The 25,815-nt window shown below is 37.9% G+C and overlaps 4 protein-coding genes across 5 annotated transcripts; 1 reads left to right on the forward strand and 3 right to left on the reverse strand.

The window, feature by feature from the left end:
• Nucleotides 1–441: 441 nt before the first annotated feature.
• On the reverse strand, nt 442–6,827 carry LOC147857558 (maltose excess protein 1-like, chloroplastic). Its single transcript, XM_087327305.1, has 9 exons — nt 6,420–6,827; nt 5,091–5,273; nt 4,682–4,972; nt 4,445–4,534; nt 3,938–4,039; nt 3,511–3,629; nt 1,033–1,095; nt 797–858; nt 442–706 (listed from the first exon to the last, which is right to left on the reverse strand). Exons 1-9 carry the CDS (start codon nt 6,711–6,713, stop codon nt 597–599), a joined length of 1,314 nt encoding a protein of 437 aa, XP_087183431.1. The 5' UTR covers nt 6,714–6,827; the 3' UTR covers nt 442–596.
• A 5,097-nt stretch (nt 6,828–11,924) lies between these two features.
• On the reverse strand, nt 11,925–12,875 carry LOC147857559 (uncharacterized). Its single transcript, XM_087327855.1, has one exon. The coding sequence runs from the start codon at nt 12,821–12,823 to the stop codon at nt 12,137–12,139; it is 687 nt and encodes a 228-aa protein (XP_087183981.1). The 5' UTR covers nt 12,824–12,875; the 3' UTR covers nt 11,925–12,136.
• Nucleotides 12,876–16,159: 3,284 nt separating this feature from the next.
• On the forward strand, nt 16,160–18,033 carry LOC147857560 (RNA polymerase II transcriptional coactivator KIWI-like). Of its 2 annotated transcripts, XM_087326990.1 has the most exons (4): nt 16,164–16,419; nt 16,950–17,055; nt 17,167–17,189; nt 17,540–18,033. In XM_087326990.1, the coding sequence occupies exons 1-4, from the start codon at nt 16,291–16,293 to the stop codon at nt 17,597–17,599; spliced, it is 318 nt and encodes a 105-aa protein (XP_087183116.1). In that variant the 5' UTR covers nt 16,164–16,290; the 3' UTR covers nt 17,600–18,033. The 2 variants fall into 2 exon arrangements, with proteins under 2 accessions (XP_087183117.1, XP_087183116.1); XM_087326991.1 differs by lacking the exon at nt 17,167–17,189 and having other exon boundaries at nt 16,160–16,419.
• A 1,119-nt stretch (nt 18,034–19,152) lies between these two features.
• Nucleotides 19,153–22,893, reverse strand: LOC147857561 (pentatricopeptide repeat-containing protein At2g39620-like). Its single transcript, XM_087327017.1, has one exon. The coding sequence runs from the start codon at nt 22,891–22,893 to the stop codon at nt 19,153–19,155; it is 3,741 nt and encodes a 1,246-aa protein (XP_087183143.1).
• Between the last annotated feature and the right edge of the window lie 2,922 nt (nt 22,894–25,815).

Consider the following 25,815-nt stretch of genomic DNA (forward strand, 5'->3'; position numbering starts at 1 on the left):
GACGTAGAAGCATAATAGAATATAAGTACAACTATCTAACGAGCGAATGGATTTTGTTTGCTATTTTAATTTCTAACATAATCTAATTATGATTTTGTTTGCTATTTTAATTTCTAATATAATCTTATTATGAGGAAAAATATTAGTAACTGTTCATCTGGTGGGTTTTGTTTCTCTTCATCAAGACACTCAAAAAGTGACATTTCCAGTGGAACTCCTGGAAATTTCACATATACAAATTTTTCATCGATGCCTTTGTTCCATCCATGGCTTTCTCTTTGATCAAGGGTGGCTGAGCAGTTCAGAGTGTAGCACTGGAATTCTGAGTTATGACCCATTCAAATTAGCATGGCGAATATACCAAAAACATGAATACATGTCATTTCAAAAATATCCTTGCAATACATGTATCATTAACATTTTGATATATATGTGCACATCAAACTGAATAGTATCCATGAATTATTCCAGAAACCAACATCTTAGGTATAGACACGACTGGAGTTTATAGTGACCGGTAACTGTCATCAGTGAATCCCAATATGACAACACAAGGGACTTACATATTCACGATAGAGAAAAGAGAGGAACTCAGGTCATGCTGATTTCTTGGTCACAGCATCACTTCCACCGAAGTAGATCTGAATAAGAGGACTGAAAGGTGAAGATAGTGAATATGCCTTTGAATCCTTAGTTAGTATAGTTCCTGAAGACCAGAATAAAGAACATGTCAGTTTCTGTATCATTACAAAATCAGCAAGCAAATTTTATGGCTGCCTTTTTACTTAAACATTACCTAGCCATAATGCAAGTATTGCACTTGTTCCCCAGAATACAATGTCAGTTATGCATTTGTTCCTGCACCATAATATATATACTTACGTCAGTATACCTATACCTAGGTGTACATGTACATAGTAATTAGAATCCCAATCTTTGAAGAAAGGTTCATGTATATGTACATGTACGTGTATGTGTACATGTGTATGTATACAGTATATGTATGCAAGGAAAGAGAGAGAACATGCTTACATGTACATAGTAATTAGAATTCCCCATCCTTGAAGAATGGTCCCCCACGATGCCCCTGTAAACCTGAAATTTTGAACACAAACACATAAGAAATATGATCAAATTATGATGAAAACCCACATTTCCAAGATAATTCTAATTTGTATACTTGCTATCCTCACAGTCTGTAGCCTTTTCTCATTGTGACCACTGACGCTCATTTTCGATTGCGGAGAAGTAATGGAGACCAAATTTGGGGGATCACAGTCGGTATATTGGCATCTAATACTGAGTTCTAACGCTTTGGTAGATAATATTACAAAACACAAATTAGTGCACTTTTTATAGTCTACACCTTGAAGTATGTTCAGGTCTTCAGAGCAGGCCATGGATCAATAAGCTTTACCGAGAACAGAACTATTTCATTAACTACCAGCACTTACTCATTAAACAAGAGTCTCGGCTCTGTTTTCTGGGTCGTAAATATTAGTTTTCTATGGCATGCAATTGTGAACTTGACCTCAAACTAAGGTTTATGTTAGTCTAAGCAGAAACTAGGGATTTCTGAAAATGCATCAGAAATTTCATCCAACATGTCTGAGTATTTATTTGCAGAGATTAATGCATCTGATATTAGGATTTAAACTGGAAACCGTTACCAAAGATGCTTCAGAGATATTTTTGGGCAATCAAAGACTTCTATTTTCAAATTATGGGCCTCATACTCAATACTAACCTAAAACCCTATCTTTGTTGTTGACAGTTAAAACAGATCAAACATTAAATTTTTAACTTGCAAAATTTTCCAAAGAATGATCTTTCATCAATAACAAGGACAATATGATCCCAACCTTGCTGCAACACAAAAGTCTACTTATTCTTCATCTCTGGAGAAGTTATGTGCATCAACCAAAACTCTGGTCTAGAGAGGTCTCCCAGAAATCACTGCAAGCTCAATTAAATGAAACTAGAAGTGCATGTCTCAAATACCCATTTGCCAAAAATCTCTACATCAACAATGACTCGATCTAGAGAGGTCTCCCAGAAATCACTGCAAGCTCAATTAAATGAAACTAGAGGTGCATGTCTCAAAGACCCATTTGCCAAAATTCTCTACATCAACCATGACTCTGGTCTACAGAGGTCTCCCAGAAATCACTGCAAGCTCAATTAAATGAAACTAGAAGTGCGTGTCTCAAAGACCCATTTGCCAAAATTCTCTACATCAGCCATGACTCTGGTCGAGAGAGGTCTCCCAGAAATCACTGCAAGCTCAATTAAATGAAACTAGATGTGCATGTCATTTGCCAAAATTCTCTACATCAATCATGACTCTGGTCTACAGAGGTCTCCCAGAAATCACTGCAAGCTCAATTAAATGAAACTAGAAGTGCGTGTCTCAAAGACCCATTTGCCAAAATTCTCTACATCAACCATGACTCTGGTCGAGAGAGGTCTCCCAGAAATCACTGCAAGCTCAATTAAATGAAACTAGATGTGCGTGTCTCAAAGACCCATTTGCCAAAATTCTCTACATCAACCATGACTCTGGTCTAGAGAGGTCTCCCAGAAATCACTGCAAGCTCAATTAAATGAAACAAGATGTGCATGTCTCAGAGACCCATTTGCCAAAATTCTCTACATCAACCATGACTCTGGTCTAGAGAGGTCTCCCAGAAATCACTGCAAGCTCAATTAAATGAAACTAGAAGTGCATGTCGCAAAGACCCATTTGACCAAATTCTCTACATCAACCATGACTCTGGTCTAGAGAGGTTTCCCAGAAATCACTGCAAGCTCAATTAAATGAAACTAGAAGTGCATATCTCAAAGACCCATTTCCCAAAATTCTCTACATCAACCATGACTCTGGTCTAGAGAGGTCTCCCAGAAATTACTGCAAGCTCAATTAAATGAAACTAGATGTGTATGCTTCAAAGACCCATAAGCCAAAATTCTCTACATCAACCATGACTCTGGTCTACAGAGGTCTCCCAGAAATCACTGCAAGCTCAATTAAATGAAACTAGAAGTACATGCCTCAAAGACCCATTTACCAAAATTCTCTACATCAACCATGATTCTGGTCTAGAGAGGTCTCCCAGAAATCACAGCAAGCTCAATTAAATGAAACTAGAAGTGCATGTCTCAAAGACCCATTTGCCAAAATTCTCAAAGCTGGGGAGAAAACCATGGAACTCCCAATAACAAAATATGATAAGACTAAAGAGTTTTAAATGGTCCTGAAAGGTATTAAATCGCAGGGATAATGACATAACAGCATGTCAATGCTCAGAATCCAACAACTAGTTCCCTTCAATCCATAATATATTGTATGCTAATCTTACGATATATTTGCATAGTGCTTGAGTAATCGATGCAATGTGATAATCCACAATATGTTGCAATTAACATAAAGGTGGCAGCAGAATATGTTAGCAACCTCACCTTGCTTTAGTAATTAAATCATTTGCCAGAATGTACAAAAGAGATTCTCACCACATGCTGTCCCGTGTGAAAAGTGCGCGAGGAAGTAGAAGACCATTGCCAATCATGGCTAGCAATACTGTGAAGACTGATAGACCTCGGATATTCTCAGGATTTAAATAATTTGTCCACTGTTGATAACATGACTCTATTAGCAAAAATATTAATGAAGGAGAACATATGGCAAAGTATATGCAAACCCTCTATATAAGGTGAGTTCAAGATCTATTAAAGCATCCCCTTTTCATGAAAAAATGCACTGTTCGATGATTCAATCAGTGGTTTCCCTCTTTGAATAGTAACCTTCTATGTGCGCAAATAGTGTGTACAAAAAGCAGCCTAGAAACCCCTTCTATTGAAATTGCTTGCTATGATGACATATTTATGAATGACTCCCTGAGGGTGTATCAAGGTGTTTGAAATACAAGAGTAAATTTACCATTTGTGCTACTGCCCCCCACATGAAAAGAAGTGTCGCTGTCCAAGCTGAAACAGCCTTAAGAAACTCACTAGCACTGGAAGGTAGCTTTCGTAGTCTTTGCTGAGCACACCGAATATAAAAATTCAGAGATGGATTATAATCCTCTGAACCTCCTCGAAGAGGTACTTTGCTGCCCACTTGCAATATATATGGTGAGAAAACACTGATTATTTATGTATCAATTATAAAACACTTAAAACTGCACACCATCATGAAACAATCAAAAACCATGGCATCCATTACTTTCATAAAAAAGGAGACTTGTCTCAGAAAAGTAGGAATTTAAATGATTTAGCACCAATTGGATGAGCCTTGTTTTGACAAACCATATGGAGGCCTAAATGTTGTTCACCCATTTCTTAGATATATGAAGTTTAATTGTTTAATACTTAATAACCATCTCCTTTTATTACCAACAGTAGATATACGACCCAATTGAAAAAGACAAATGAGATGAAATCCCACCAGGACTATCATACTGCTCGAAATAACCAGTGCCATAGTTCCTGGTAATATGCTTGGAGGCAATACTGCACTAAAAGTAGACCACATCACCTGCAAGTAGCGTTTTAAATAAGCTTTAACAAGTCTAGAAACTCCACATTTATCCATTCTTCTTCTTCTTTGTGTCTTTTCTTCACTGAATACATGGTATATTTTACTTAAGGGTTCTTCTGCTGCTGCTTAAAGATGCACACCTACTTGTGGCAATACAGATACGCTGCCAATGGTAATCACGTCTTCCCAAATCCCCCATATTTGGGAGCTTAGAAGGTTCTTGTAATTCAAAAGATTTAGCACAAGTCCAAGCCCGACCACAGTAGTGGTTGCTGTAAAAGACGCAGAAGGCATGGCACCAGCCATAGCTAATTGAAGGAGAACCACCCAAGTTGAAATCACTCCCACAGCTTGCACAACCATGGCTCCGGTTTCTCTTTTTTTGGCAAAATAGGAGAGCAAACAAAGGTTTCCAAGTAGGCTAGTTAATTGACCCTGCAAGATTAACATGTGTTTTTAATTCTGGAAAAGGAAAAAGTAAAAGGAAAGAGAGAAAGAAAAAGTAAATACTATCAATTACATATGAAGCGAGCGATAGAGGAAGAAAATTTACCATCCATTGTACAGCAAAGAGAGCAATCTTGTTTCCATTGATGAGATTCTGTGAATTAAGAATAATTTGCGGTAATTGAAGCATCAAGAAAGCCAAAGTAGCTGATCCAGACAACTGAGAAGTGATAGCATCCCATTGATTGAGATCAATATTGGGGGAAATTCCAACAGTTTCATCTTGCACCTAAAAACTCAAAGAAAAATTTGCAAGTTATAGAAGGTTCCTGAAATCTATGCCTAATTAGGCATGACCACATCCATATCTATATACCACAAAACGGAAAACAAAAACATCTCAAAGGGAATAATATGTATTTTATATGAGGTTTCCTGAACAATGGAATGTAATAATTGAATTCACGTCTACCATAAGCAGAAAGCGATTGAACAAAACTAAAAAGGCAAAAACACATTTTACATCAGGTTTTGTTTTGTCCATCTTAAATCTAATTAAATTCGTCTCTAACATAAGAGAAATGGAAAACAAAGTTCCGAGGAGAAATAACGTTCTGTATGAGGCGTTGTTTAATCTATTCGAAACCTACTTGGATTCAAATTTTAACATATGCAGAAAAAAGACAAACATAGCTCATAGGAAAGAGAGAGAAAAACACTTTACGAAAGGTTACTAAACCCTAAGTGTGGCACCCATCTCTGCCATGAGCAGAAAAGGGATTAAAAATGGATTCGAGGAAAGACTCATTTTAAATGAAGTTCCTACCAACTCTAATTGCATTCATTTTAGTAGAAACAGAAACAAAATTCAAAGGTAGAAACATATTTCACATGAGGTTTTGTTTGATCGATCCATAAAGATTGCATTCATCTCTTACAGAAACTGGAAATGGAGATGTATAGATAACATCATTGTATACATGGTTTTGTTTGATACATCCAAAACTCTGAAAGTTGCATTTATAGCTAACACAAGCAGAATCCGGACCGCCAAAGCTGAAAGAAGAAAGGCCCCCTTATGTAAGGTTTTGTTTGATCCATCCAAAACCCCCAATGTTGCAAAAAAAAGCACTGGAAGGAACCCAATTTAAATAAGGATTTGCTTTATTCTTACAAAACCCCTGATGATTGCACTCATCTCTAACATATCCCCAAAATGCAAAGAAAAATCCCATTATATTGATAACCTTCTTTTGATCCATCCAAACTCTAGCAGCGTAAAAGAAGGTACATATACATCATGGGATGGTTCTGAAACCGTAAACATTTCTGCATTCAAGGCTATCAATAATCATATGCAGGAAATGAACAAAAACAAACCATTTCATATTTCATCAATGCAAACATAAGAAACAGAAAGGAATGAAGCCTATACCTCATGAGATGGATCAGGTTCCGATTGAGAGATTCTGTCTTGAGAGTTTGCATGAGGAGGAGGAAGAAGATGAGGATTGGTCTGAGAGGAAATGAACAATGAAATGGAGATGGGTTTTAGCTGATGAGCCCGGACATGGTTACCCCTGCTACTACCAGCTCTTCTTCTGATCAGAGGATAACAGGGGCGATGAAGAGGCAATGTGGTGAGGAAAGAAGATGGGAGGACAGTCAAGGAAGAGGCCATATGGGCATGAAGCTCAGGGTTAGGGTTAGGGTTAGGGTTAATCTTCATATTGGTAGATTATAACCATGCTTGGCACTCCACCATTGATCTACAAGATGCTTTCCATTCAAGCAAACAAAATTGGATCACATAATATTTGAGTTAATACATACCCCTCTGTTTTTCACATGTTTCCTTTGAGATGTGATTTACTCTCCGCGACTTTTCTCCAGTGAGGAAACACGATCCTTCTCTTCTGCGGTTTAAAACCTGACTTTTTTATTTGCCGGCGTTTTTCCGAGAGGTCCGATTCAGGGGTATTCTGCCGAAATTCAACAAAACCTTTAGGGGCATTTTGGGGAGATGCATTTTCATATCTCGGAAATCGGATGTCAAATAATGACCGATGGATCCAAAACTGGGATGTTTTGACATCAATATATTGCACGAGTGATTGTTTGGGTATGTATGTATATGTCCTTGGATTGTTGTTGCGGGAATGGCACTCCACGTTCGAGACTTTTTACAAACAAATTTTGTGGTCTCAAGAGTACACATTCTTACTTCAAAGAATGTATGTAGGGAGCGTGTGCCGAATTAACACCACACATGGAATGCAAAGTTGAATGATTGAATGCAATGCAAACTCATTATATCAAAGTCTGCTTTTGTGGTCCCCGAAATTGTTCCAATATGAAATGTACATAGTCCATTAGCCTCCTAACTTGTGCTCCAATGCCCAAGTAGAGTCTTTTGGTTGAACATGATTGAATGCAATGCAAGTCATTATATCAAATTCTGTTATTGTGGTTCCTAGATTTATTCCAAGGGGAAATATATGCATAGTCGACGAGCCTCCCAACTGTGCCCCAATGCCCAAGTAGAGTCTTTTGGTTAAACATGATTGAATGCAATGCGACTCATTATATCAAAGTCTGGTATTGTGGTCCCCAAAGTTGTTCCAAGGGGAAATATATGCATAGTCGATGAGCCTCCTAACTTGTGCCCCAATGCCCAAGCAAGAGTCTTTTGGTGTTCTTGCCAAAAACTAATGCTTACTCGAGTCTTCTTCTCAAGAAACACCTCGAGGGGGATGTGCAAGAACTTATCACCATAACCCTTTTCTTGGCACAATGGCCGAGAGTGAGTGTCAATCACTTTCAGGCTACTAATGTATGAACTAACATCTAAGTGATCTTTGATCTTACTCCACAACCTAATCACATTCGCACGATTCACCTACTCACCTATCACTTAACCACCAAATGACTTTACCATGTGTCCATCCATCAATAATAGAAGAGTGAAGAGACAAGGAATCGTCAACACAATCATTAGTCTGCTTAAATAATTATAAGCTTGGGCTAAATGTAATCATTAGGCTTAGAGCTTGAGAGTAAGAAAGTGATCAATGACATAGAAAAAAGTTTAAGATTTAGCACTAGCGGGAATAATAAGGAAGAACCCCTACAAAAGGTTTATAGTTTCATCTTCTTTGTTTTTCTTTATTCGTCATTATTACAATTATGCCCCTTTTGCACCTGGAACTGTAGCACAAGATGTCATTTTCTCAATTGTCCAATTAAAATATTAGGTCATCATCTCAATTGTCCTACGTCTCTTAAGGAGGGGAGATGTCTAACGGATACTTGGCACCCCATCTCACATAATAATCTACAATGGTTTGGTTTGAGCTAAACCATACCATAAAACCCCAACTTAATGGGTTAACAATTTAGACGATTCAATTCAATTCAATCCTAGTTTCAAAATTTGCAAATAGTTCATTTTTGTGTGGGGGTTCAAGGGTTTGGTTTGATCCCTTATTGGCTTAATGGTTTACAATTTAAGTGGCTTCAAATCGCAATCTAATGACTTAACAAATTGTAGTTTAAATGATTTCAAACCATAATGTGACAACTTGCAATTTAAATGGATTCAAACCCCAACTTAAACATCTTAATTGTTTGAAGTTTAAACAACTAACAACTTGTCGTTGATATAGCTTAATAATTAAGTAATAGGGGATTTTTAAAATATTTATTAGATGTGAACTAACTTTATAAAGTTAAGAGCTACACCCTATTAACATAATTAAGTTATAACATTCTAGATCCAATATTTTCTTCTTTTCTTAGTTTATAAGTAGGAGACTTTTAGTCGAAAACCTCATTTTTAACAAATTGTGCAAAAGTTTACACAAAAAATTGGTTTGCACTGAACTGTAAAATTGTGGCTTGATGGTTTGTAAATCTCTTGAATGGTATGATTTGAGCTCAGGAAGCCAATTGTTAAGAGGAAGATCTTGCATAGTTTTAGAAATAAATGATAATACCTATTTTACTTGGAAACTTAGTCCAAATTCATGTGGTCTAATATATTAATTAGAGGAAATTAGTAACAAAAATTGCAATTTACAAACAAGTTTGATTGGGTTAGACCAAATTACAAACATTTTGAGATGAGACAAATTACATGATACCTAACTCATTAACTAAAATGTTGCCCTTACTATTGAACGTATAATCCCGAATTATAGTAGTGTTTATTTGTCATGGAAATAAGATCGTTGTATTGAGCGTTATCACAATAACGCACGTGCGTGTGCTACTCGAGTGGGACCATAGGGGTCTTGGACTAGAGAGGTTCCTCCGACTCGAATGGAGTGCAGAGTTAGAGTCGAAGGGAGTCCACACTCAAAGGGAGCCAAACTTGGAAGGGAGCCCAAAGTTGAGGGGAGGTTAGACTCGAAGAGTCTTTAGACACGAACGGAGCGACGACTCAAATGATGATTAACACGTGATTAAGGGAATGTACACCAGATTAAGACAAAAATGTTGTTGGCAAAATATAAAAGTGATCTCTTTACAAATAAGGGTTTGCAACGATTAAAGATAGGTTACCATGATTTTGGTGGTTTTTACAAAATGATCATACGATTTGAGCATAAAACAAAAACGAAACAAACAGAAGGGAGGCTATTGAGTTTTTAGTGAAGGTGAATCAAGTGAGCCATCGGAACCATGACTATTATCGTTGGCTACAATGCCCGGATGTTGATGAAGTGTTCTCGTGTCACTTCATCCTCCCTTCAACTAACAATTTGCAATGGTTCGGTTCGGTTTGAGAGGGTCCAAACCATTTAAAATTTCTGAAATCTGAACCGAACCACAAAACCGTTAAACCATTAAACGATAAAAACCGCAGTTTTGTGGTTCGGTTTCAATTTTCAAAATCGGTCAAATTTTAAATTTTATAATTTATAAAATTTCATTATTTTTAATTTTTATGATGTTCCTAAAATGTGAGAATAAGGTCTAAAAATGAAAAGATTGTTTAAAAACATTTTTAAATTTTTTTTTTTAGAATTTGAAATAAAATAAAATAACCGTTAAACCATTTAGACCACAGTTTCTGACTGTTGAAACCGAACCAAACCATTTTTTTAAACCTAAACCTAAACCGAACCGTTGAAACCGTTAAGCCGCGGTTCGGTTCGGTTCAAACCGAACCATTACCAATTGTTACCTTCAACGATCAGAGTGCGAGGTAGCCTAACCCTCCCTAGTAGGGTTCTCCGTTGCGGAGAAGAAGATTGAACCTCCAAAATAGACGTAAATAGGTAAATAGTTCAAAAGTCAAAGAAACCAGCGAAAAAGAATACCAACAAGAAACCCCAACTGGGGGAAGAACTCATAACACTACTCGTGAAGAAGATGGAAAATAAAACCCTAAGACCTCAAGTACGTTGAGGAGCAGAAGAAGAAGAAGAAGAAACCTCACAAAACCTAAAGTTCAAAAGAGAAGAAGATTAAAACCTTAATGGTACACTGTGAGATACAAAATGGGCGACCCGAACTAAGCCCTCTTCTCCTCTTTTTACCGAGAAAAACATGCGCCTAATTTCAACATTGAATGCGCTTGTTCCCTTTCTTCCTTCAAAAAATATAAGGGAATAATTAGCCCTTTAGGGAATCAAACTCTGCACCCTTTTCAGCCTAGCGAATAGCTCTAACCACCTATATATTTTTATATATATAAGTATTTATGTGATGTGAGTGGACCTTCCCTTTTTCTACCTTTGGCCATGCCACATCATGACATTGCTCACTTGATTTGAGTAAATGCAGTTTTATACCATGTCATGGTCTTCAACACAATAAAGTATAGAGAGAAACAATAAAGAGTGGCACCAACAAACTCTCTTGGATTTTCATCTCCATATAGATAATTGATTCTCAATATGTACATCAATGACAAGGATCGATCCCATGTTTTTATATGTCATTGAATTGTTCATTAACCACATAAAAGATAAACGAAGGTCATAAGCATACAAACCACCTTACGTGCCTTGTCTCCCATACCATCAAAGATGCCCATTTATTTGTCAATACAACTTGCCTTGGTAGGTTCATATATCGAAAGAATCGGTTACCTTGCATTCATTTGGGCTCAATAATCCCTTTAAGCATCATATTGAATGCAAATATATTAATCAAACCTAGTTTTCAATAGAAATCGGGCCTTCAAAAATCAGCCTTACAAAGCGTTTAATAAGACTGCAATGTGGGTTTCACTACAAGAGGTTTGAGCGGCCTCTCCCAACTCCATAGTAGTCTTTAAGGAGGACATCAAAAGGACCCACATGAAGCAAAGATTCCATATCACTTGACACCTTTGACCAAATTTAGGGTTTTTCATCTAGCAACACTTGAAAAAACACACCACAACAAATAAGCCAAGTAAGGCTTAATTATGTATCTGGCAATATATTAGACCAAGGAGAACATCTAATCGATATAAGGACGAGATCAAGGGTATATAAATATATATCCAATACCACAAGGGTATACCGAGGAGGCTGAGGGCCATTTAGCCCTCTTATCCAAATAAATTCAACAACATCAGCTTGGCCACAACCATATCATGTGTTAATAATTACATGGTTAATCTGCGCAAGTTCGTTAACGAATGCATGAATGCATTAGGTCACGTCGCCAACATAGGTATGCACCATGAGATCCAGCTTGAAATGTGGGGGGGGGGTCATATAGGCATCAACACAAGCTAGCTAGATATGGTGCAATGCGGTTTCTTGTGCATATACATGCCAGCTACATATGGCAAGACATGAGGATTCTAAAATCTCATTATCGTGAATTGATGGGAAACACTAGCTAAATGTGGGGATTCATATTGATACTAGTCCCAGTTAATATATGTACAAACTCTATCTTATCACTTGCCTACACATGGTGTCAAGACAAATAAGCTACATGAGGATCAAGCATGGTTCATATACATATATCCCATACAAAAAAACATGAGGTATGGCAGAATAATACATGGTATCAGTCGATGAAGTTGCATAACAATCAAGCCTTCAACATATTGCTATACAGTTATAATCTATCATATACATACAAACACCCATATCAATACAATTTGTGGTGGTTTGATTCATACACACCAATGCCCCACAAATGTCTCTATAAGCCATGATAACACAATACCCTAGAGCAAGAAACCAAGATGACGGTCGTAAAAGCCACAAAGACAACAAGAATCGAACCCGATAGACCTACCACCACACCGAGATTATTGATCCGGAAAAGAATCCTCTTCTGGACGAGACGATTATGGTACGGGCTGCCATCGGACCTAAGCTTGAATTTCTTTCCACTAACCCTCAATTTCTGTATACTACCATGTAGATCTCTCAGAATCGATCTTTCTTCTTGAAGTTGGATCTCGAGATTCTCGGAATCGATGAGTTTTACCAATATGATAATGGCGAGAGGAAAGGCGGATAGCAGCGAGATCGAGATGGGCGCCCAGAGGCTCCGGCACGAGAGACTGTCGGGATGGAGCGAGACGACTGCGGCCAACAGGAATCCTTGGAAGAGGATATGGAGGATGAAGAAGAGGAAAGCCTCTGTCTGGTTTCTGCTGAATTGGGACTCCTTGTGCTGGACTTGCTCGCGCAATCCTTCGGACTGCCTCTGCCAGTCTTTCATGAGAAGCTTGAGATGCCTCCTGCTGTCGATCTCTTCTAATGGTGTCTCTTCCATGGATGCAAATCTGTGGTGATCTTCTTCTTCATCTTCTTCTTCTTCTTCTTCTTCTTCTTCTTCTTCTCCTCCTCCTCCTCCTCCTTCTTCTTCTTCCTTTGCCATAGAAAGAATCTCTCTGTTCCTGCTTGTGTGTGTGTGTGCTCTGTTTCCCCTGTTTCCTCTGTTTCCTCTGTTTCTCTTATCTATTTCAATGATAGAAGAAAAGCAAAAAAAAAGGAGAAGAAGAGAGAATATATATGTACATATTTTTAGAGAAGCAAAGTAATTCAAAGGGCAAATGGAGGCTCTTTCACACTCTTGACTTGGCTTACCTGTCTCTAGAAGAAACACATCTTCTCTTTTTTGTCTCTTGTTGTTGTTGTTGTTGTTGTTTGTTTACTTGGTAACAAGGATATAGACTTGGATTGCGCATTCCCAACTTACGTCTCTGGGTGCTTTTGTTTCCTGTATTATTCTTCTTCGGTAAGCATGTGCCTTGTCTGGAGGGGCTTGAATTTGCACATGCATGAGGCATAGCTGACATGGCATGCCTATGGATGGTCTGTTCGTGGATTAGGATCTAGGTCTTTATGACCTTCTTTTTGCGGTGTGTGCACCCACATGCGTTGTGTTTTTTTGTCCGCGTGCGCGCACCCGTAAGGCCTATCGGGCTGACATGAGTTGGGATGAACCATTTTTGAAGACTTGTGGATTAGGATCTGTTGTTCTTGGCTTCCATAGCTTTTGAATCAAAGCATATTGGTTGGGACTTTCCCATTATTGTGTTTGTGCACCCACATATGCGCGTGTTTGTTTGTCTACGTGCGCACACTCGTAAGGCCTATCAGGCCAACATGAGTTGGGATGAACCGTTTTTGAATACTTGTGGATTAGGATCTAATGTTCTTGACTTGCATAGCTTTTGAATCAAAGCATATTTGCTAGGACTTTCCCATTATTGTGTTTGTTTGTGTGTATGGGTGCATGCGCAAGCAAGCACGAGCGATTACAATTATTATTATTTTTTACATTCACAAATTGTGATATATTGTTTTTGACTTGTGGAGATTATAGGGTTGACAGGTTTTTCGTGTGATTATGTGTGAACAAGTCCAAGTTTGTGCACGAGTGAGATTGAGTTGAGTTTTCGCGGAATGGAATCTATATCTACCCTCTCGTTGGTTAGGATGTAATGTTCTTCACTTCCATAGTGCGTGAAACAAAACATTGTGGTTAGGACTTTTCACACACTAGTAGATTACATTATAAGTGTGTCTTGTGGAGTTAAAGTGGGGATCTTCACATTATCGTGGATGAGGACCGAATTTCTTAGGTCTATCTTGTAACATGGGGAACAATGGCAACATATGAATGTTATTGTGTTTAGGACCTAATTGTGAGCTATTGAGTTCGCATCCCCTCCCAAACTTATCTTTGTGTGAAAATCCTTGATGTAGAAACTCATAATGTTGAATGGGCTATGGAAGGAAACTCGATGAAAAACACTAATCAAACTCCTTTGGTTCGTGTCACAACCTCTAGTTAGGTCAATTAGAGCTTGTTCTATAAATGGGGCCAATATCCCCCTCCATTCAAAAACCCCGATGTATATATGTTGAGCCTCACACGTAATAAACATTACAATTCCAAACGTTGTTTTTTCAATATGTCATTGATAGTTTGACGTAAAACTCCATCCCAATGTCACGACTTTATAGATATGACCATCTCAAGAAAATATAATGGCCATTAACATATGAATGTGTGATTAACCAACTGATAATTGAAAAGTAATGGAGATATCTCACTTATCTACAAAAATGGTGTCACTTTATTTGAAGGTTGGCAATGATATACATTAATTACTAATAGACCAAATGATTAGACATAGTTTCATGTCTTCTAGATTTTCTGCTACCATTTGCTATAGCCAAACACTCCTTGAAAAGCAAAAGGTATTTGCCAAAACAAATAACAATGAGCAATTGCGATTAATTGGTGGCGAGAATAAATAGCAAAAAGGCATCCATAGATCAAAGTAATACATGCACAAGTATATACCTTAACTTTTTCATAGATGTTGGTTCACCCTTCTTAACACGACAAACACTTTACATTTTCTTTTTAGAATTTTCCATGAATTTTCATCAATATTTGAACTTTGATACTTCAAGGAAAAGTGTAAAGAAAAGATGCATATTAATTGATGACTTGCCATGAGAATCTCTAGGTAAAGTTGAGTGTGAAAGAATTGGCTTGACATTAGATGTCTATACAAGCTCCTATAACAAGAATCTAGCACCCAAATCATGGTATGGAAGCATTGACCAGCTTTTGGATGTCTTGCATGTTTTGAGCTGACATATTATTGCTTCCAACTTCATTCAAGACATTGCTTTGTAAACTTGTTGTTGGAATACACTAAATGCACACTAAACCATACACAATACAAATCATCCATGGGCTTCCATTTGGAGCATCTTTTGGTTAATATCCTACACTTACGAAAATGTATTCAAGCTTTAAAAAAAACCACGCTTACGCAAGTAGATGTATAAATATAACATAAGGTCATTTACACATATTCGTGAGCTTTATGTCGCCCACGAAAAGTTTGTGAGGACAATGTTGAGGGTAACATACAATTAGATGAGCATTCCTCTTTCAAGGTATTTTCATCACATGAGATACTAAGACACAACTATTCGGCATTTTTTAACACAATGATGAGCATCCATGCATCAACAATATTCAATGTTGATTTTAATTTAACAATGTTTATTGCCTATGTACAGACTATGACACAAGATTCTCTTATTGGAAACTACTTAAGCAATGACCAAATGCAAGGTTACATTGAAGTGACCTTATTTTCACATAATACATTGAAATTCTTATTGGTATTTATGGTGATGGTGTGTATTGTTGCATACTAAGTGTACTAACAAGTAATCAAGTTTCTAAGGATAACACTCGTGGCCCATATATATTGTGTTGCGTCAACACAAGTTCACTCACGCTCGTTCGTTAAGTAGCGTGAGTTTCATGTGTGTGGCAAAGTCTATTGATGTATGCACAAATTGAGGCTTATAGAAAAGGCACGTCACGAAATCACATGATCACCGAGACTATGGAATGCCTAACCAAATTCGAAGCCGACAATAAGTTAGTGTTAGGAGTTGGCAACATCTCGGTTCAAGCCTACATCGAACCGTTCAACCGTTTTTAAACAGTTTGGAGATTTGGTGGTTCGGTTCTGTTCGGCTTGGTTCAAGCTTGAACTTCGTTAACCGGTTTGAGCTCGGTTTGGCAAGGCTCAAGCCAAACCGTACCGGTTAAGGCTGAAGCTTGAACTTTGCCGACACAAAGTAGCGCCACGTGGTTACGTGCCTACTTAAGTAAAAGCAAAAAGCAAAAGCAAAAGCAAAAGCAAAAGGCAATAAACTCCCGCCCAAAATTTCGGATTTTCCCGCCCAAAATTTCTCACATGCAGTTTCTTTGTTCGCCATCGCTATCGCCATCTCCATCTCCATCTCATCCTTCTCTGTAGACCTTGCTCGTTTCTGTGAGCAGGACGTGCTCTCAGAGACATGTCTGCGTGGGGGAAGAAGCATCGCTCTAACGAAGGAGCCGCCGATGATGGACTTGATGATGAGAAACCTGCCAAGAAAGTGGCGCGAACGGAGAGCGACGATTCTGGTGGCATCACTGTTTGTCAGGTATGCGTTTGATTTCTTCAGAGCAAATGAATTAGACATCCTATTGTTGTAGTTTCTCTCTGCGTACATGGTTTTCTTTTTGTGGTTAGCTTGTTGAAGGTTTTGTGCTTGAAAGGGCTACGGATTTCCATTTTCTCTGTATGTAGATCATTACCGTTTCCATAAGATACGGATATTTTTAATTGCTATGTTTTGTCCACCTGCTTCGTTTATATGGTATTGTCACAAGCAATTTGCAGTCTGGAATATTAGCATAATGCCGACACAAACTGAGGACATAGTAATGCATACTGGAATTCTACTATTATAACGAATGGATGTTTGCGATTCTCAGTGTCATGCATGTTGGTATATATATATTACAATGATGTAAATACAGGAGCAATTGTTTGTATCTACGACTAAATTATATGTGTATAGGACCAAATGATGTTTTCATCATCAAAGCAGCTATTGGGACATTGTAAGGTTAGGAGTTGTATATTTATGACTAATGAAGAATATATACATTTAAATGATGTATTCATCAGCTCTCTGGGCTTCGCAAAGTTTCAGTCAGATCCTTTAAGGGAAAGGTTTATGTGGACATAAGAGAATTCTACACAAAAGATGGAAAGGAAATGCCCGGGAAGAAAGGTTTGTCTTTAATAACCTTTTATTCTTTACGATGATATTGCTATGCGCATCAGTTATTATTACTAACACTAACTTTGGTGTTTGATATATATGTACTCTTCTCACATTAAGGAATTTCCCTCTCAATGGATCAGGTACGTATTAACGACGACGTCTCTTGTTTTGTTTGTGCCCACATAACAACTTCAATTATAGCAATGATTGAATGCTAGAGATAGGATTGTTAAGCATATATCATGGATATGGTCCTAGGAGTCCATGAATGCTCAATAGGAGATTATTGGGCATATAGTGTTCAATGGAATCGGCCAAGTGTTGAGACAGTCATCGGACACTAAAGTCTAGTTTGAGCGGATGTAGTTCTTGTCAACTTCTGTTATAAACATACTTTTGTGTACACAGATCAATCAAGTTTGATCTAGTCATTTAGCATATGTGAAAGTTTTGTGACAAAACAAAATTGTGTATTGAACAATGTATACAGTGGGAGGTTCTACGGGACAATATCGAGGTAATCGATAAAGCCATACAAGAAAGTGGATGAATCGATTCAGTCTGATACTTGTGTAAAGCTTACTGTCTCAAAGGTTCTGTCCGGATAGATACTAAGATTTATTGACATTATGTAATCTGGCTAATTTTGATATTTCTCGAAAGCATATTATCTCAGAAGGATTTTGTGGTTCTTATGAAGCTTTCATGAGATTCAACTCCTGAATTTCTAGGATTGCCTCATGTTGTAATTTGAAACTCAAAATGCATACAAGCATGCTTGTTTTTGGAGAGGCCACAAAATTTGTATGCACTTAAAGCTGGCTTCGTATGGGAGAAGATAAGATCGAGTACTATATACATGCCAGATTGTTTCATGTTGTAATTTGAAGCCCAAAATATATACATGCACACTTGTTTTTGGAGAGCATATGAAAGTGTGCTTCATGATATTGAATATACATTTTTAAACTGTTTATGTTCGTACATTAAATTTAGTCTTTCATAATAGAGCATTTGTTACAGGAGTTGCAGGTGATGTGGTCTTACCCTTCTAGATGAGATTCATTGAACTGAATTTAATAATGTACTATACAGACGCTGCAACTAGAATTAACTTGATAATGTCTCATTATGGAGAAAAAACCTAAAAATGTTTAGGGTTTAGGTCAATAGATGTTAATGTTTCTCCCTCACTGGAAAAAGGAACGCCTCGAAATAGCAGGCCAAGGACTTGTCTCAAGCGCACTAGGTTCTGAAAATAGTCATTAGTCTGCAGTCAGACTCTGGATAGAAGGGTCAGTGTTTGGGCATATTCATAAAATATTTAAGAAGCGCTTCATTGCTATGATGGTAAGGGAACTTCATAAGACTACATCTTGAACTATAACTGAACGTGAGTGTGATGCAAACTAAAAGACAGTTTTCAAATTTTGTATATCTACCAGCATCTCTAGACCATTGTCTGCATCACAGCATTTGGACATATGCCCAGGAATGTATGCAATAAATTTTCATAAACTGTGATAATGGTTGAGGCATATGCCATGTTCAAGCTTGCTTTCGTTGCTACTCCACATGCAAGACAGCATTTTGTGCTGAGGTTGTGACGAACCTTTGCTTACTCATCATTGAACGTTTTGTGCTGAGGTTATGTGGATAAGTTGCCTGAATGTCAATGGTATATACATTTGGAGGCTGCTCTTTTAGAGCTTGGGTAAAAATGATAGAATCATTCACGTGCCTTCAGATGGATGCTCACGTGGCTAGCTGAAAAGGCCAATTATTGGTTTGCGCAGGGGCCAGCATAATCTTCTTGCATTTCAGATTGTATTAGTCTCCATTTAATCCATTTACACATCATGTCCATGCTTTTACTCAGCCTCATGATAGACTAGCCAAATCTACCATTCTCCCACAGTTCTATGTATAAGGTTCAGCTCATGGCAATTCTCCAGCCGTTCAACATTTCTTTGAAATTGATATCCAATGGCACTACTCCCTTCTCTTATGTTTCCTCTCATATTTACATTTAGATCAGCCTTTAGTTGTTAATATTTAATGCGGCCAAGTATGGTATATTCACGAATTTTAGTATACATTATTCTAACCACACACACATGCTTTCTCAAATACATTCATTTCAAGGCTTAAAGTGCCACCCCTGGTTACAGTAGTTCCACCTATACGAGATCTTAAAACAGAAGCTCTAGCACAGTTTTCATCCACATGCATTGCTTGCTTGAAAGCTAGTTCTCCGTGTTCTAGACTTCCCCATCTTCTACTAGCACTAAGTACAGCATGCCATACCACAAGATGAGGGCCATATGGCATCCTTCTAGCCACTTCCATGACTTTGTCCAATTCACCTAAACATCCAAGAAGATTAATCATCCAAACACAGTGATTAAAGGAAGGCTTAATCCCATACTCTTTGCTCATAGCTTCAAAACATGTTAAGCTCTTGTCCAAATACCCTGTGCGGCTGCAAACACTCAGAATAGCAATGAATGTTACTGAATCCGGCTTTATGTGTCTTTCAAGCATCCTATAAAAAATGGAGAACACATTTTTTGTTTCTCCAAGCTTGGAGTACCCCACAATTAGTGTATTCCATGAGACCAAGTCTTGAACTGGAAGCACGTCAAAGACTGCTTGTGCTTTTGCAAGGAAGCCAAGTTTAGCATACACATTAACTAAGCTGTTTCCAATCACACAATTCCTTTGTAAAAACCCTTGTTTCTCAATCTGGGAATGTATTACATAGAGCTTGTCTATTGCCCCAATGTTACCACATACTTTTAAGCTGCAGATAAATGAAGGAGCATTCAGAGGAAAACCCTCGAGTTGCATTTTCTCTAAGCATTTAAGTGCCACATTATGGTTACCATGTCCCGTATATCCTAAAATCAGGGTTGTCCACGAGACCATGTCTCTTGCTAGGAGCTCGTTAAACACTTGTTCTGCCATTGTAAGACATCCTGATTTCGCATACATACCGATCAAAGTGTTGCCAACGGTAATATTCCTGGTCAGTAAACCCTGCCTCTGAATCTCAAAATGCAGTTCTTGACCCTTGCCCATGGTGTGAATGCTATTACAAGCTTTTAAACAGCAAAGAAATGTCACACTGTTCAGTGAAACACCCTCAAGCTTCATCCTTTCAAAGTACTCAAGAGCCTCTTGGTTATAGCCATATCCAATATAGCCTCCAATGACTGCGGTCCATGAGACTACATCATGCATTGGGAGCTTCTCAAAGATATAAATGGCTTCAAGAAGATAGTCACATTTGATAAACATACTCATCACTGCATTGCCAATGATGAGGTCCACATGCAATAGACCGAGTGTTTCAATCAGAGAATATATTTCTTGGCCCTTTTCCACATTTCCAATGCTACCACAGGCTTCTAAACTAGCAACAAATGTGAGAGTATTTGGGATTATTCCCTGAAGAAGCATTCTCATTAAACATTCCAGTACTTCTTTGCTGTAGCCGTAGCTAGAATATCCTGCAATAAGGGAAGTCCAAACAACTACATCTTTGACTGGAAGCTTGTCAAACATTTTTTGTGCTTCAGCAAGCCAGCCATATTTAGCATACATGTCAATGAGTGAACTACAAAGTTGAAAATCCCTTTCAATGAAGCCTTTCTTTTCTATCTCAATGTGTATCTCTTGTCCCTTATCTGCATTGTAAATACTAATACAAGCTTTCAAACAGTGAATATATGTCACTGCATTTGGATACACGCCCAGGAGATGCATGTCTTCAAAACATTTGATAGCTTGTTCACCATCCTCCTGTTCAACATACCCTGCAATCAATGTGTTCCATGTAACTACATTTCTAATAGGAAGTTTGTTAAAGACTTCACATGCCTCTAGAAGGCAGCCACATTTCGCATATGCATAGACCAAAGTGTTGCCAACATTGATTTCTCTTTCCAACAACCCTTCTCTTTCAATGACAATATACAACTCTTTTATGGTATCTAGAGCTCCAATGAGACCACAGGCTTTCAATCCATAGATAAATGTGACTGCATTTGGAGCAACACCTTCAATTTGCATCTTCTTAAAATAAATGAGACCCATATCAGCATATCCATTTTCAACAAATCCAGAGATTAATGTGGCCCAAGAGACCTCATCTCTGACTTGCAACTTGTCAAATACATGTTGTGCTATATTAAAACAGCCTAAATTTGCATACATGCCCACTAAACTATTCCCAATGGCCATGTCTGTCTCTAACAATCCTCGTATTTCAATGTTTATATGTATTTGTTGACCCTTTTGTACAGCTCCTGTTCTACTACATGCTCTCAGGACAAATATATATGTAACTGTATTCGGGGAGATACGCTCAACTTGCATCTTTTGGTAAAGCTTCAATGCTTCCATATCATACCCATATTTCACATATCCAGATATAATTGCTGTCCAAGGAACAACGCCACAAACTGTGAGTTTGTCAAACACCTTTAGTGCTGTCAGAAGTAAGCCACACTTGACATACATATCAACCAATGTGGTTCCAACATCTTGATTGTCATCCAACAACCCCACTTTCTCAATCTCCATGTGCATTTTTTGACCTTCATGGATGGCTCCTATGCTGCTACAAGCTTTCAATGCACTAACCAAGGTGACTACATTAGGTAAATAACCTTCTTGTTCCATCTGTTTAAAGCATCTTAATGCTTCTTCACCATATCCACCTTCAGCACATCCGTAAATTAACGTATTCCACGAGACCACATTCTGTATAGCAATATTCTTTAATGTCTCTGTTGCTTTTGAAAGGGACCCCACTTTAACATACATACAAATCAATGCATTACCAACATTCTTGCTTTCTAATAACCCTCCTCTTGCAAGCTCTGCATGTATAATCTGCCCCTTCTCTAAATCTCCAATGTTACCACAAGCTTTCAGGCAGCAAACTAGTGTAACTGCATCTGGTGTCAAACCCTCAATTTGCATTTTTTGAAAACAATCTAATGCTTCATCATCATATCCATTTTCAACATATCCTGCAATAAGTGATGTCATCGATACTACATCTTGAATAGAAAGTTGTCCACGCACTTCTTGGGCTAGGTTGAGAGCACCCATTTTTGCATACATATTGACCAAAGCATTCCCTAGCATGAGGTTAGTTTTTAAGAACCCAATTCTTTCAACCTCAGCATGAATAAATTTACCTTTACCTAGTGCTTCCAATCCAATATTGGCACATGCTTTCAATGTGCAACCATATGTGATCACATTGGGGAAGATTCCTTCAATCATCATTTTCTCAAAACATGTGAGAGCTTCCTCATTAGAGTTATTTTCAACGTATCCTTCTATCAATGCAGTCCAAGTGACAACATCATGAAAGGAAATCTTGTTAAACACTTGTTGTGCTTTAGAAAGAGAATAACACTTACCATACATATCAACCAAGCTACTTCCTATAAAAGGGTTAGTTTCAAGAAATCCCATACTTGCAACTCTAATGTGTATAGAAAGTCCTCCCTTGAGATCCTTCATCTTTGCACATGCCCTTAATAGATCCACAAAACTGTGTTCATTTAGAAGATTTAATGACTCATCTCTATACAAATCATGGAAAAGGGTAAGAGCATGGTGAGGCAGGCCACATTTGATATACCCGTGGATGAGTGTGTTCCATGAAAGCTCATTTTGATGAGCTAAGGAATCAAAAACCTTAAGTCCATACTGTATTTTTCCAAGTTCAATTAGCAGAGAGGCAAGGTAGCTTCCCAATGCTATATGAGTCTTTAATCCAGTTCTCTTCATGAGGTTTATGACCTGATTTTGTTCTTTGCACATCGCATGTATGTGCCAGATATGTGGCAAAACATGATGGATTTCAGTCCCAGAAGAACAGCGTGTCTACCAAGCTCAGAAATTGCCATCACCCATTATTGATGTCAATATTCAAAGATCAACTCAATGTTCAAAATGGATCAATTAAACTCGCCTACTCTCTCATAATGGGCTTACCCTAGCAGTCAAATATTAGGCTATCAACGCAAGGTCATGGATTTGAATCCTCACTTCCACACATCTTTTGCTGCTCCAGAAATCACTTTTTTCTGAAATACATTCCACATCGGCGTATGGAACGAGTACCTTTATGTGTAGCCGGAGATAATCGGTTGCCCATACTGGAAAGCTTCTTTCTTTTACAGGTCCTTGTTTCTCTGTGTGTGTGTGTGTGTGTGTGAAGATGGCAGTTTCTTCTTCTGTCTCCAAATCCTTCATCATTATCACCATTACCATCGCCATCGCCATCGCCATCGCCATCATCGATCATCATGATTGGCAGCAGAAGTAGCAGCATTCAGACTAAATCAAGGGAGTAATCATCCCTTTACATACAGTCATCCATTCTTTGGTTTGAGTTTGTCTCTAATGGCTATTCATTTCACACACACACACACACCTACAAAATTGGCGGTTCCTGGTGCCAGAAATAGAGTGAAAATTTTCAAAAACCGATAGGAAGAGAGACCGGGCGTTGATTAGATCAGTGAAGATGATGAAGAAGAAGAGGATTGGATGGCGAGATAAGAAAAGGCAAAGTTTCATTGCACGACACATGTTTTCTGACTATATCGAAGGATTTGCAGCTTTTTTTGGCGAGGGGGGGGACTTGTGATGTGGGCAGGTGCAAAAAAGGAACAACGTTGAGATCAAGACTCGAGATTTGCATTGAAGTGAATAGATAATGACACAATGATCCAAATATAGCTTAAACAAAAAGAGTTGCGCATTAGATCCATTGGGTACATAATTTGATCCCTCCTTAAAGGATCGTAGGAAGGTGGCTTTACAATGTGCCAAAGACAAGAATAAGGCATGCAATCAAAACAAAATTATTCAAAAGTCAGGCATCATCCAAGGACAAGTAAGTGGTGACACATATTAAAAAGGGTTGTTTCTATTTTTATTTTGTAAGAGAGCTTTACTCTAAACTGTCCATTTCACAAATCGTCTTGCTATTACTATTTGGTTGTTGGTAAGCACAATGTTATCATTGGGATGATTGGGTTGGTTTCTTTCGTTTTGCAGAGTTCACATACCTAACTTAGTTCATTCTTCTATGAGATATGCTCCTTTTTTCCCATATATAGGAGATCATCCTCATTGGACAATGCTTGAACATCCCAAAGTCTCCAAGAACCTTAGTATCATGATGTGGTGTTTGCAAAGGGAGAAAAGCATTAAAATGTCAAGCTTTACCATATGTTGAAGTTCAAACAAAGTGACCAAGAGAATAAGATGATAAAGACAATATCAATATCAAAATATAGATCAAATCGTAAGAGGTGAGAATTGGAACAATTGGATCAAGGGCTTAATATCCACTAAAGGCGACAAATGATCTACGATGCATAAGTGAGAACAAAGAAGTGTGAGGTAAATACGAACATGCAAAACATATATTTTGTTTGTCAAAACTATGTGAGGTAAGATCAAGTGCATGTTAAAAGGGAGATTGCCTCTCGATATCTTGTCTCTTGTCTCACATTCCTTGTATACTTTCCGCTTTGCTCTAACTATTTGTGACAGATTGTTCACCTTCCCCTTCCTAAGCCTCATCAAGTTTGGTTCCATCGGTAACTTAAACTAGACGATGGCAACATTACATCAACTATAGATAAAAAAAATGATAGCCTTTGGAGATAATTGCAGAAACTTCAAGAAACTTAATCTATGGTGTTTTCAACAACTAATGTTTTGGAGCCTAAGGTTAGTGTATTGGACAAATTCGATGGCATGAGGACGCGCTATCGAGGGTTTATCAATAAGATCCAACTTATCATCCAATTATAGCCCCAACCCTATTTAGATGATTTTTGCCGAGTTAGTCTCATAGGCACTCTCCTCTCGAGTTCAACACAGGCTTGGTTTGTGCCTTTAGTTGAAACATCACCACCTGTTCTACAAGACTTTGAATCAACATTTAGGGATACAGATTGACATAAAATGGTCCTCACCAAGATCTATTCATTATAATCTTTTGTTAAACTTTCCAGAGCCCAAATCCTTGTCACAAAAAAATTGTTGTGACAATAGACTTTTTGAACTTCCCAAGAAGAGTGCACAATCTCTATCTTTCCCACGATATGCAACACCAATGTCAACCTCACATGCCTCATCGAGTCACTCTCTTCCAAGGTAACCAATATTGTTAAGCATCTGGTATTGGAAACATCGGTTGTGGAGACCAAGGCACTAACAAGGAACACCAAGCTCAACAAGCCATAGGAAAAGGGGGTATAGATAGAACACAATGTAACCAATGGGCAATCTCGTGTGAAAGGAACTCACTAACCTTGTAAACAGCTTTTAAATTCATATTTTGGTGACTTTTGTAGCTCTTCTTCAATCTTGGGTTTTCTCCTTTCACTTAGTGAAGAGGTTTCACACTATCCCCTTAATATTCTACTAGAGCTAAGAATGATTAGAGGGTAGAGCTAGTTATGTGAAATGTACTAATCTCTCTACTCTTGCATGGTGCTAATCTCTTTAATATTAAGGAATGGTGTATTTCTTCCTTGTGTATTCTTTGTCTATACATCTATTTCTCCTTTCACTTAGTGATTTAGAGCTTTCACACTATCCCCTTAATATTCTACTAGAGCTAAGAATGATGAGAGGGTAAAGCTAGTTAAGTGAAACACTAATCTCTCTACTCTTGCATGGTGATAAACCTCTTTAATAATAAGAAATGGTGTATTTCTT

This window comes from Azolla caroliniana, unplaced genomic scaffold, assembly GCF_043228905.1.
Source record: "Azolla caroliniana isolate FFs.n. ecotype wild unplaced genomic scaffold, voAzoCaro1.0.p SCAF_11, whole genome shotgun sequence".
Taxonomy (NCBI): domain Eukaryota; kingdom Viridiplantae; phylum Streptophyta; class Polypodiopsida; order Salviniales; family Salviniaceae; genus Azolla; species Azolla caroliniana.